This window comes from Nicotiana tomentosiformis, chromosome 5, assembly GCF_000390325.3.
Source record: "Nicotiana tomentosiformis chromosome 5, ASM39032v3, whole genome shotgun sequence".
Classification (NCBI taxonomy): Eukaryota; Viridiplantae; Streptophyta; class Magnoliopsida; order Solanales; family Solanaceae; genus Nicotiana; species Nicotiana tomentosiformis.
In genome coordinates this window covers 116,670,321-116,683,554 of record NC_090816.1, presented here as the reverse complement: position 1 = coordinate 116,683,554, position 13,234 = coordinate 116,670,321, and the positions used below count along the sequence as shown (strand labels likewise).

The 13,234-nt window shown below is 36.4% G+C and overlaps 1 protein-coding gene across 2 annotated transcripts in view; it reads right to left on the bottom strand.

The window, feature by feature from the left end:
• Positions 1 to 1,035: 1,035 nt before the first annotated feature.
• The window catches only part of LOC104111585 (phosphatidylinositol 4-kinase beta 1-like), a 31,429-nt gene continuing 19,230 nt past the window's right edge, over positions 1,036 to 13,234 (bottom strand). Inside the window, exons 8-16 of one of the 2 annotated variants that reach the window (XM_009621319.4) lie at positions 13,057 to 13,126; positions 10,992 to 11,089; positions 10,796 to 10,900; positions 7,481 to 7,534; positions 4,051 to 4,194; positions 3,883 to 3,936; positions 3,719 to 3,793; positions 1,895 to 1,978; positions 1,036 to 1,812 (exon numbers count right to left, since the gene is read on the bottom strand). In XM_009621319.4, the coding sequence (XP_009619614.1) occupies positions 1,711 to 1,812; positions 1,895 to 1,978; positions 3,719 to 3,793; positions 3,883 to 3,936; positions 4,051 to 4,194; positions 7,481 to 7,534; positions 10,796 to 10,900; positions 10,992 to 11,089; positions 13,057 to 13,126 (786 nt within the window). In that variant the 3' untranslated portion in view covers positions 1,036 to 1,710. Of the gene's footprint in view, positions 1,813 to 1,894; positions 1,979 to 3,718; positions 3,794 to 3,882; positions 3,937 to 4,050; positions 4,195 to 7,480; positions 7,535 to 10,795; positions 10,901 to 10,991; positions 11,090 to 13,056; positions 13,127 to 13,234 lie in introns of those variants that run through there. The other variant, XM_070175235.1, reaches the window with a different exon arrangement.

The following is a 13,234-nucleotide window of genomic DNA, read 5'->3' as shown; positions in this document are numbered from 1 at the left end:
ACTAATATATATATATATATATATATATATATATATATATATATATATATAATCCCAGAATAATCCAATCAAATAATGAGGGTGCCCTTCTTTAAAGTTCTTCTCTCAAAGTCTTTCAAGAATGTCAAGCTAAAATTAAAAATAAAAGCTTATCCAAATATATCTATATAAAACCAAATACATTCTTATATTATACCCAAATATATCTCATTTTCTATCAAATGAATCAAACATCTGCCAATAATGTATATCCACAGAATAAACATTTTTTAATTCTCGTATTTTAATCCTCATATTATAATCAAATGATAAAAGTACCCTTCTCTAGAGCTGCTCTCCCAAAGTTCTTAAAGAAGACCAACGTTAAAATTAAAAATAGAAATTATCCAAGTTTATTATTGTAAAACCAAAAACAACTTTTGTATATACCAAATGTATCCCTTTTCAATCTAATAAATCAACATCTACAATAAAAGCATACCCACTAAATAATTCTATTAATTAATGCCCGTATTATAACATTATAATCCAATATAACTTATTTGCAAGCGAACCTCGCTAAGATTTAAATTCCATTAGTTTAATCCATTCCCAGTCGTTGAGGCACCATGCAAGAATTTTACTTCATATTGCTATCTTTGAAAAAAGTATCATTGAAATAAGAAAAAGTTCAAATATTCGAACTTAAATCTTTTATTTACTAATATAATAAAAAATGTAAAAAAATAAAATTAAAAGCAGGCTACAGATGTCGACATATGGATTCAAAAATTTTACATACTCCATTTTTCATGAAGCAAACCAAGGACTAAAACTCAACCAAACTTTTGCATATAGTTCTTCCAAACCTTAACACTAGCACTCGAAACCAATAATAATCTTGAAGCATTACAATCATTCGATTGAATCAGGTATAACCTTATATCCAATCTGCAAACCAAAATGACGCCTTAAGCTATGAGAAGATGTTAGAAGAGAAATTTTTTAAGTTCAAAACAAAATCAATCCTATACGCATCATGAGTCGAGATTGCTGTAAAAACAAAAGGGGGTATAAATTTCACTATGAAGAGCTGTGGTCAACAAAAGATATGATACAATACAACTCTGCTGTTTCACAGAAAGAATCAAAGACTGAAAATCAAGAAATAGCAGAGGCTGCAATTTCCCTATGCTGCTATCTAGGTAATGCTTTTTGCCAAAAGAAAAAGAAAAAAAGAATGAAAACCAAAATCGAAAGTAAAGAAGCTATTGTACAAACCAAATTTTATGCTGCACCACAACCTATCAGCAAACTCATGAAATTCAAACAATCCCAACAGCTTTATCCCGCGTTCTGTCAGCTAGCCACCTCTGTTGCATCTCTTACACACAGCTCTGTACAGTATGTACCCACAGGCCACAGATGGGTATACTTGACAAAATCTCGATTCTTGAGACACCCTTGCCTTTGTCCAATAATCTTGAAAATTGAGTGAAACTAGATATTAAAGCTCTTGGAGAGCTTGCATCTGGTACATTTCATACAACATCCGCAGGTACAATTACAAATTCCTCGGAAGAGAAGCAAATGGCAAGACAGCAATCCTTTAACCTCCGACTGCATCAGAGAATTGCTCTTTCCCAACCAAGCCCCTCTTAGCAAACAAGTTAGTGATACTCTCTCTTCACACATATCGTCACCTTTCGTGGTGGGTAACTCAATTTGACCTCATAATATCCCATTTAAGACCCTCTGATAATAATCATATTGGCGAGTACGCCATGCATCCAAGCTACTGCTAATCAAAGAAAGTACCAAGGAAACACATTGCTGACAAAAACAAAGAGGGCATCATGACCATTTAGATGATAAAAACTAAAAAAACTAGTGAAGTTATGTACCAGTAACAAACCTCTTCTGTTAAACTAAGATGAAATCTCTTTCTTAGGTTCTGAATTGTTCGGGGACCACCCTTGAAACAAGGATAACCAGAATCCTGATATAAAGATAGAGGGAAAACAGATTCTGTGTTATTCCAAGGAGATTAATGTATCAATTCCATAACGACGAATACTTGTTTGACCGAACAAGTATGCTTAGTAACTCAATCAGTGATACAATAGTTAGCTCATTCATAACCAAAACAAACAAGCAGAGGTTTAGGTAGATCCTTGATCTAAAGCAACGGTTATAGGAACCGCCTTTAAATCTCCTCCTCCTGTCGTCACACTTGTTACTAATCCCTCGTACATATCCTATATGATACTTCTTTGAATTCCTTCCTTTTCAAGCACCATGAAAGGACATTTTTATCCGCACTTCTTTGATAAAGTTCAACAAAAACAAACACAGTGAGTTCCCACAAGTAGGGTCTGGGTGTACGTAGACCTTACCCCACCATGGGAGGGCAGAGAGGTTGTTTCCGATAGACCCTCGGCTAGAGAGACTTTTTTTGATAAAGATAATTTTTATTCATGTGAGGGCAAAATAACTGCCCGTATACAAGAGGTATATCAAAAAAAGTAGAAAACCTAAAAAACTGGTTTTCCACGAATGACACCCAATCCTCTATATAAAAAGGAGTATCATGGGTGCACCAGAAGGGCGCACTCTATCATATGCTTTCTCTAAGTTAATGAATACCATGTGGAGATCCTCCTTCGTTCCTTCCTCCACTAGTAAATTTCAATCAATCTCTTTTAGCGAAAAAATACTTTCTTTGTTGTAGACCCTTTATAATCTTGGGAAGTCTCAAAACGCTTTTCCAATAAACCAACTATAACTGTATTAAATTTTCTCTATGAATACAATATACTATATGAATGTGCGATTAACTTTTTCTCCCCTCCTGCCAATTGGTGAGACACTAATGGGAGACATGTTGAATAAATACAAGGCTATATTTTTAGCTTCTCGATTCTGTTTTTCACAGTTATAAAATCTTAATTAAGAAGAAGAAAAGGGATGCTCCAAACACATGTCTCTTTGATACTAAACACTAACATCTTCAGATCTTCTCTTGATATACGTGGCAAGTCAAAGAAATATATTTAATTTCAGATATCAAGTAGCATTACCATATTTTATACTGCATCTTCGATGGTATTGTTGAGATTAAAAAGAATAAAGTTAATATGGAAGTGTGGCAATCCCAGAGAGTGAAAAGGAGCTTAAAGCTAATATGGAAAACTATTCCCAACTGCATAATGTGGACATTATGGCTGGAGCGAAATAAAGCAGGATTTGAGGGGAAGAGGCTGCATATTGCCCGAGTAAAAAACAAATGCATCAAAAATTTGTATTTCTGGTGTTATAGTTAGATGAGATGGACCAGTATTTGGATTTTTTGCACTTCTTAGAAGAAAATATGTAGTACGAATTAAGTAAGAGCTGTAGTCTGGTCTTGTACTTTTTCTGTGTACCATCTTGGTACCAGTTATAATAAAATCTTTACTTATCATAAAAAAATAGATTAAAAAGAATAAAGTTGGAGAAATAGTCATTCCTTGGTAAAGGCTCAACCTGCCACATCTGAATGTCTAAGATACTGAAAAATGGGAAGCTCTAGCAGCATTAGAACTACACACATTTCCCGAAATTCTTTCCTAGTTCTAGAAAATGCCCCGAGTCCTCATTCCGCCCTATGTTGGAAATTTCCATACACGAGAAACAAAGATTTTACATAATTTTAAACATGTATGAAAATTAGCAGCTGGAACTGTATATGAGCGTCTACCTGTAGCATCTCAACAAGAAGAATTATACGTTCTGCATGCTTCCGACATGTGAGAAACCCTTGGATGCATAGAACCTGAAGGCAGGAAATAAAAAAGCATAAAGCACAAACAATAGAAAAAGAAGTCCAGATACAAAATAAAATCTCAGTGAACAATATATTACTTTGAAATAATCAAAGAACTCGCTTGGAACTCCTTCAGCATCAGAATCCATGATCTAGCACAAATCAACCAAAAATATATGTTCAGAAACTGTATCAAACACCTTCAGAATATAAAATAACAAGGGTAGAAATAAAAAGTTGACACGAGATTCTTCAGCAGCATATACCTCAAGGAGTTCGCGGGTTAATTTAAATGGTGCACTTTCGAAATTTACACCACCAGGTGAATTAGATAGCATGAAACCAAAGTCGATGTGTATGATATGTCCTTCTTCATCCAATAGAAGATTTCCGTTGTGTCGATCCTTTATCTAGCAACAGAAGCAGAACGGCTGGTAATCATTGCGATACCTACTGTACTAGGAAGCTAATAATGGAGACATTCATAGTATCCACATTAAGGGTGTGTTTGGTGTGAAAAAAAAAATTCAGAAAATGTTTTCCATGTTTGGTTGGCTTAAATGTTTTGAAAAATATTTTCCTCATGAATTCATTTTACTCCAATTGGAGGAAAATGTTTTCCCTACCAAGAGGAGGGAAAATATTTTCCAAAATTCTTTTTCAACCTTCCCCGCCCAACCAACCCAAGCCCACAACCCCCCACCCTCAACCCAAAAGTCCCCCTCCTCCTCCACCCCCATCCCATAGCGTTTGCCTAACTTATATATTTTTCAAAAAAATATTCTCTACTCACTAACCAAACACTAAAAAGTATTTTCCGGAAAAAAGTTTTTCATTCACCAACCAAACATGGGAAAGCGAGTTATAAAACTACTCATTTTCCTCCGTAACAAACACACCCTAATAAAAATTAAAGAAAAATAAGGAAAAAGGAACAAACTTTAATCATGCACATTTTCTAAACCATTGGCACAACAGACATTTCAACGGTGAGAAACAAGTGACTTTAAGTGTTGACTTTAAGTGTGCCAAACGCGAGTACGAAATAACTCAATACAGGCTCGTGCTATGTTACACCACAAATAGCATACAACCATTATTTTTCTTGATAGGTAAGTGAACATCTTATTGAAACAAAAGGAGCACAAAAATTCTGTAGTGAGTTACATCATGATAACCTTACAAGTGTATCTATTTCCATATCCACGAACCTTACAAAAAATCAGTTCCTACTAGTCTAATGTGAGAGGTAACTGAGGAAATCTAAGAGCTATCCACACCATATACAATCTGCATATTGCACCAAAAGCTAAGAGGAAAAAGAAATTGAACTTCAGTTTGTGAACTCTTCCTTTTGCCTCTGAAACGTCTGAGATTCCTTTCTTTTCAATTGACCCACCAATACCATACAACCATTAGGATTGTCATAAATCACAATTATTTGAGTTATTGAACTTGATCTAGAGGGGGAAGTCATGAAGACTTTTCCTTGGAAAACAGGAAAACCAACTTTTGGGTCATACACCCACATACAACAAACCTTTACCACTTCTCTAACACACCGCGGCATGTCATATTCTTTATCCCTTGAATAACAAGGGCACCACTTTATCTACCGTTATGAAGAAACCTAATCGGTTCAGGGTCTGCAAGGCCATAATATCCCTGCTTCTCCATCTTCCGCTATTTGATTGTGTTCTAGCTCTTCCATTCCAGCTCTAAGGATTTCTTGCATTCTATGCAAATTTTATTTTCCGATCAGCAGTTTCAATTTTCTCTCGCATTAAATTCCATATGGAAGTTACGGAAAGTGACGGCCATCGTATGGTGGACCGTACTGAACCTGTTTAGTACACATTGCTCAATGCCGGCCACCATCAAAGATATGTTGTTGCTAGGCCTTCAAGAGAGCGCAAAGAGGATGCAGAGAACGGAATGCAACTCCTTGCACTAATGTGGTACTGTAGAGACAACAACATACCCAGTATTATCCCACACCGTGGGGTCTGGGGAGGGTAGTGTGTACGCAAACCTTACCCCTATCTTGTGAGGATAGAGAGGTTGTTTCCAATAGACCCTCGACTCAGAAAAGCATAAGCACCACATTAATGAAAATATAGACAAGAAGGGACAGTACCAAAAAGTCATATAAAAGTAGAATAAAAACAACAAAACAGTAAGGTGATCAACAATGAAAGAAAACAACGGTTAGCCATAAAAACCTACTATCAACATAAAGCGAGACTGCGTGCCAATACTACTGTTATGAACACTCTAGACTACCTACTCTACTACCCTAATCCTCGATCTCCATACCTTCCTATCAAGGGTCATGTCCTCGGTCAGCTGAAACTGCGCCATGTCTTGCCTAATCACCTCTCCCCACCTCTTCTTTGGCCTACCTCTACCTCTCCGTAGGCCCTCCAATGTCAACCTCTCACACCTCCTCACCGGGGCGTCTGTGCTGTTCCTCCTAACATGACCAAACCATTTAAGCCGCGCTTCCCGCATCTTGTCCTCAATAGGGGCGACACCCACCTCGTCGCGAATAACCTCATTTCTAATCCTATCTAACCTGGTGTGCCCGCACATCCATCTCAACATCCTCATCTCTGCTACCTTCATCTTTTGGACATGAGCGATCTTAACTGGCCAACACTCAGCCCCATACAACATCATTGGTCTGACCACCACTTTGTAGAACTTACCCTTAAGTTTTGGTGGCACCTTCCTATCACACAAAACACCGGAAGCGAGTCTCCATTTCATCTATCCCGCCCCAATACGATGTGTGACATCTTCATCAATCTCCTCATCCCCTGGATAATAGATCCAAGGTACTTATTGAAACTCCCTTTTCTAGGGATGACCTGCGAGCCCAGCCTCACTACCCCTTCCCTCCTTGAGTCTCGCCACTGAACTTACACTCCAAGTATTCTGTCTTGGTCCTGCTCAACTTGAAACCTTTAAATTCCTAATGTGATACTGTGGAGAAAAAAAAATGGACAGCCTTGGGGAGAGGAGTGGTGGAAATTACTGTTGTATAGATGAGAGGAAGCTTATGTTTCGTAAATTCAGTGCACCCACGGAGTCCCTGTTAGCAAAGATGTCTGGTACTTTCTGACTTTATGTAGAACATCATATTTTTGTATAGGTTCTCAACTTTTGTTTACCACTAGTATACCAAGAGTTACTGTTTGATCAAAACAAATTGTCACTTTATCCCAAAAAAGGTGATAGACAATTATCACATTTCTTTATGTCTATTATCAAAGGGCAAATGTCATAAAATTCCATGCTTGACTTTTTCTAATTGTAGTAAGCCCAGATATCCCAATTGTTACAATTTAAAGTTCATGTAGGATATGCAGTCCAATCATTTTTAAAGATATTGGGTCAGCATTTACATTTAGACTTTTTTTCTCCCAAAAACTTTTTTCCAACTTTCATCTCTTTTTTTTCCAGTTTTTATGGGTACAGGGGCACACAAAGAGACTAAAGATTTGCATTAAATACTCAAAAGATATGGCTAGCATGCAGCCCATGTAAAATGGAACTATCTCGGTGAGACATATTAGAGATAGAAGCATCTGCTGACAACAGAATATGTGATCGGTGTCATATGCTTCTTCTTGCAATCATCAGATTAAATAAAGAAAAACGTAAAATTATACATAGAGAAGTCACCCAGTTCACCTGCAAAAGGTAGCAAACCAGAGAATATCCAGCCATGCTTTCGACAAAATTTCTCTGCATGTAAAAGAAATAAAGATTGATAAAAACAAGGAGTCTTTTTATTTAACAAGTCCCAAGCCCAAGTAAAATCATGTAAAGGAAATAGAAATGCGACTCAGCAAAACATAAGAGAGAGATCCTTAACTATACAGCAAGAATTACATAATGAAGCAGGTAAAAAACTGTTAGGAAGCACTAACTTATCATCCAAACTATTTCCCAAGAGAAAAGCCCTCAGAAAAGGAAAGGCTCGATAACGAAGATACAACTTAATTTAGTAAACCTGTTCCAGTCATTGACTAGATCACACAGTTCAGCCTTCTGACATATCTGACAAGAGTTTCCTTCTTCTTTTATTCATTCCCTTTTCTTGAACTTAACAATGGAGACATATACAACATATTCTCTTCGAGGTTCTCTGAACAAAATACTACTTGTTAATTATGGAATTTAGACAAATTCCTCATTGCAAAACTTCATTTCATAGCTTCTCCAGCATCGATCTTCAAAAGACGTAAAGTTCACTAGTCTGCTGGATGTACCCATAAAACTTTTCTTTCACACTTGTTACCCGAAACAACAGTTCAGAAATAATAAACATAAATGAAAACATAATCAACAAGGACCATCACCCTCATCATATTCGCACTTCTATTATGTTCCAAAGTGAAGTGCACAGGAGTCCCCCAAACTACAACAGTTCTGGCATTCCAGTATCTTTTAAAGCGAGTAGCAAAAAAGCAATAAGCCTCCAGGCGAACAAGAAATGAGAAATGAAGCACATACTCCCTCCGGTCCACTTTAATTGATTTTTTGGCCTTTTTATTGTGGTTCGCAATATTTGATTTTTTCAGATATCTCCAATGAACAAATTAAGGTTAATATGGTCAATTTCATTGTTAATTAATGCTAAAAGGTGAATTTCTTAATATGTGAAAACAGCCAAAAAATCAATTATATTGGACCGGAAGGAGTACTTTAAAGTAACGTGCACAATTTTCAAATACAATAATTACAAACATTAAAATTGTAACAAGCATCATTACATTCATTATCCAATATCCGAGAATGACTACATCACACCTAACCCAGAATAAATATCATTAAACTGTAAGTTCAATAAGCCCAACAGGATCACTGGAAGATACATTCGATGGAACAAGGAATAACTGCTTTAGGATTGTACTAATGTCTAGCTTTAGTTGCAAGAATCATTTATTATTTTCCTAAAAATGAGTCAATAAACCAAGAATTTGCAAAATAAAAACGAGATAGAGAACAAACACGAAAATAAATAATTTTTTCGTTAATAGCAAGAAAGTAAAAAAGTGACATAAGAGAAAAGTCCAAAAGCAGAATAGCGGTAGAAGAGGACTCACACACAAGATAAGAGGCACCATGAAGAAACAAAAGTAAAATACAATTAAAAATCATGATATTCAATTACCAAGGCGTGGATATCACATTTTTACCAAAAAAAAGTTATTAGTTCTTTTGCCTCGCACCCAGGCCTCAAGCAACAAACAAGCAATTTCTCTAAAGGCAGGAACAATTACTACCACTGTGGAAGTCCACATCGAGTGACAAAATATTTCTTCCCTTTCTTTATGAGAAATCAATAGAATGAGGAAGCTAGATTGGTCTTTTCATCTCTCCACCATAACAAAAATGTTTTGAACAATATATCAGGAGTGTTCAAAGATAAGCATGGTGTGACTGGAAAAAAGATTGAACACAAAAGAAACACGAGAGAAACAGGTAAATAAAACCAGTAAAAGCAGAGTAATTGCGCACCAGAGAAGAAGGAAAAAAGATGTATTAATGTTCGCTTCGTTCGCTATGCACAGACTTTTCCGAAGTCATTCGCTTCGTTCGCTATGCACAGACTTTTCCGAAGTCGTTCGCTTCACTCAGCCAATGATCCCTTCGGAATGCTTATCACGTTTAGTTAACACTGGGGACTCTACCCCTTAATACTCATTTTACAGCATTTAAACCTTTCAACATTTTCAAGCCCCTAACATGAAGAATCCTCGGAGGAAACTAAACCCCGAAAAAGAGAAGAAAAAAAAAAAACAGAAACGTTTGCTCACAGTATGTTCAACTTGAATGGAAGCGTGACATAATAGGTGCAGGGTTAGGTGTCATGTGACTGGGGATAATAGAAATGACAAATAACTCTGAACTCTGCATAGAGTTCAGAGTCAAGTGCAGGATTTGCATGGTGAAAGGTCTATGAATAAGTTGGAGAGCTACTCAGGGTACATCTGCTGAACCCAATAGGGTATTAAATGAACCGTAAGAATATTTTGTTGACGAATCATAAAATACAATAACTTGCTAATAGTACTTTTTTATGATCGTGTTGCTCAAGCCGGCTTGTGCACACCTCAACTAATCCACAAGACAACCTACAACGAAAAATCAGCACATGTTCAAGGCTGGAGCAGATGAGGTCATACTGAGTGATTTAGTTGGAATTCAAATCTGTGACCTCCACATTGTTACTCCTTGCTTCAACCACTCAACTATCCCCTTGGCAACAAGAAGTTGCAATATCGGATGCATCTAGCACTACTTGACCGGTCCTAGATGAGGGGGGTGACGAGGCAGGGTATGGAAAGGAGGAGAAGTCCAATGCAAAGGTCCGCAGCGAGGGCAATATAATATTGATGGTAGAGGAAAGTTGTAGAAATTGAAGGGCGGGGTGTAAAAGGACTGTCAGAAAAGGAGGGGGGACAAGTTGGAGAAAGTGTTGAATTGATAAAGGAGAAGAAAATATAAGTGGAAAAGAGCAAGAAAGAGGCATAAACAAGGAATATTAGGATTCCTTTTTCTCCACAATACTCATCAGAGTGGAAATTTTGGACAATTGCAAAGGTTAGTGTATAGTGGGGAAAACACTTAATTTTCTTTTACCATCTTCTAATAGCCTTCGGCTTGAGTATCCCCATGAGCACTATTCATTTCCACATCACTTAGTTAGCAGTTTTTATCATACTTTCATCTTGGAATATTGTAGAACCTTTGTATCATACTTTTTCCTCTTGCCTTGGTTCAGTAACGCTTCTAACAAGCTCTAATCATGCTTCGATTGGACAAGGAAGATAGTTATCTAAAAGTTCAAACATAGAATATAAACACGTTGCGGGTTGCTTTAGCACAATTACATCCGATAAAGACGGGGAAAGTATAAATTGGAGGCACCCTTGAGAAATTCAAAAGAGACAGTAGTAAAGCACAAAGGCTACAAACTTTTTTCATCACAATTTTTACCTGGGCGAGCTTAAAAGTTGGAGAATTCTCCTGATACTTGGCAACATAAAAGTCATGTAGACTTGTGATGTCAGGAAATCTACTTTTAATAGAATGAATTGAGGCCTGCAAAACAATGATCAAAACTGCTATCAAGAATATCCGCAGCAAAAATAAAGAATGCTCAGGTTATCAAGAAAAAGCTAACATAAGTTACCGTATCTGGAATTGTTTCAATTAGTGCAGTGTAAGAGGATGTAACTAAGACTTCATAAGGACGCAACCAAAGCGGCAGACCAGCTTCCTGGAAGATATCTACCATTTCAAAATACTCAAACAATATGAGCACGTAATCCTTGAGAGCATAAAACAATATTAAAGGTCAACAGCAACAACATGAATCTCCACTGACATTGGCATATCTAGGAATGAAAGCCTAGCTATAAACCTAACAATTGCAGGACGACGAAAAACATAAAATGAGATCACTCTTTCGGCAGAAAGAACTACTCCTATTAACTTTTGAAAGTATATGGGAAGGAACAGAAGCCTTCTTGTGAGCTAGTAAAAATGTAAAATACTGAACAAATAACTTCCATAACAAATAAGGTAACTGACACATAATGTGCAACCAAAATGTTTTTACCAAATATTACCAAAAATCATTTTCTGAATTTCATTCATTAATACTATTCATTGTTTTATAAAACTTTGTGAAGCATCAGTTTAATGTGAATTAAATATGATTTTTACCAGAATATCAAGAGTTCTAAATTGCTTGTGGAAAGACAGCCTTCACTAAGACAGGATTTCACATAAGAGGACTGTGTGTCTCATTACCCAATAAAAGAGCTCAAGAAAAATAAATGCAAGTCCAAAGTCTTGGTGAAGACCGACTTGTAGGATATCATAAAGCCTATTGACGACAAGCAAATATATACCCGATAACGTTCGATGTGACTGATACCTATAAGTAAAATATATATCCCTGCTGAATCAACCTTGCAACACAAACCCCAACTTAAACTGTGAGGCCTAAAAGCAAGGTTGAATATCCGCTAAAAAATAGGCTAATTACAATGGTGGTGCCCGGTCCAACTTGCGCACACCTCAACTATTCCACACGGGCATCCACTACCGCCCACCAAGACAAGTATCAGGTAACTTTGCTCACAAGGCTTAGGCAGATTGAAAGAAATTACCCAACATTTTTTTCTCTGTTGGGATTTGAAACCTGGCCTCTGATTGTTTTTGCCCACCTCAATTACAGCTAAGGTACACCCTTGAGTGCACATTCTCATGTTACTGAAAGAAAAATGGAGAAAACCTCAATGTGATAGAAGATCGTTAGCTGAATAAGTCCTCAGATAGCCTAACCTTCTCTTGCTTAAGGACAACGTAGAAACAAACGTTACTCGGACATATGGCTTTGCTAACCAAATGTTTTAGAACTTTCATCACATAGTACAATATATGTGTAATATGCAAGATTTAAATTCTTGAATTCATCAGTATTTTCTCTAGGCAAAGTTTGTACTCATCAAATTTCTTAAATTATTTCCTTTCTTATGGTTTCTTTTACGAATTAGTTCTATTTATTACTAGATTAGCATATTTACTTTGCCCTGTTCTACATTTTTTTCCTGACCATATGTCAGAACTTTGCCTAAATATCCCTGAATGCTATTTTTTCCAAATATGTTTTTTTTTTTGGGAAATTTCCTGCATCAAAATTTTACCTTTTAACTTTAAGGTCTTAGTGCTGAATATATTTCAGAGCAAAATCCAAGAAACTTTGCTACAAAAAACATTCTGCATCCAAAAACAATTCACATTTCACTTTTTGAACAGAATCAAGTTGAAGACCCTATTCAAGCATGAAAAACAAATACAAAAACTAATAAAGCAGAAATGAGTTACATGACAACCGGGCCCATCTGCTTTCTCATATATGACTGTTCATGTACAGGGGAAGAGTTCTAGACCTCTAGTAAATTCAATTCAATAACTTAGTAATAACTCGGGGAATATTTATAATGAGCACTCCCCTCTCCTAGTCATATAGCAGATCCTCACTCCTTAAATTTCCCCTTCTGCCAAAAGTTATATTGGGTTCATTTAGACGAAAAATTGAAGAAAAGAATTTACCAAAAAGAAGTCAAAGCCATCTAAAAAAGGGTAACCCAAAATAAAATAAAATAAAATAAAATAAAATAAAAACAGATAACCTACAAAGGAAACAAAAAATTACAACAATGCATCTTTGAATCCAAGATACCTACCGTAGAAGTGGGAGATAAGTTGTACAGCAAGATGCTCCTGTCTGCAGTCATCACCACTCTTGACAATGAACTAAATGAAACCAGAATTTAAGCACGTCAGTTGCTACTTCAGAGAAAAACACAATTTGATATTGGGAAACAACTGTATTAGAAAAATATAATGAGAAACAACTGTGTA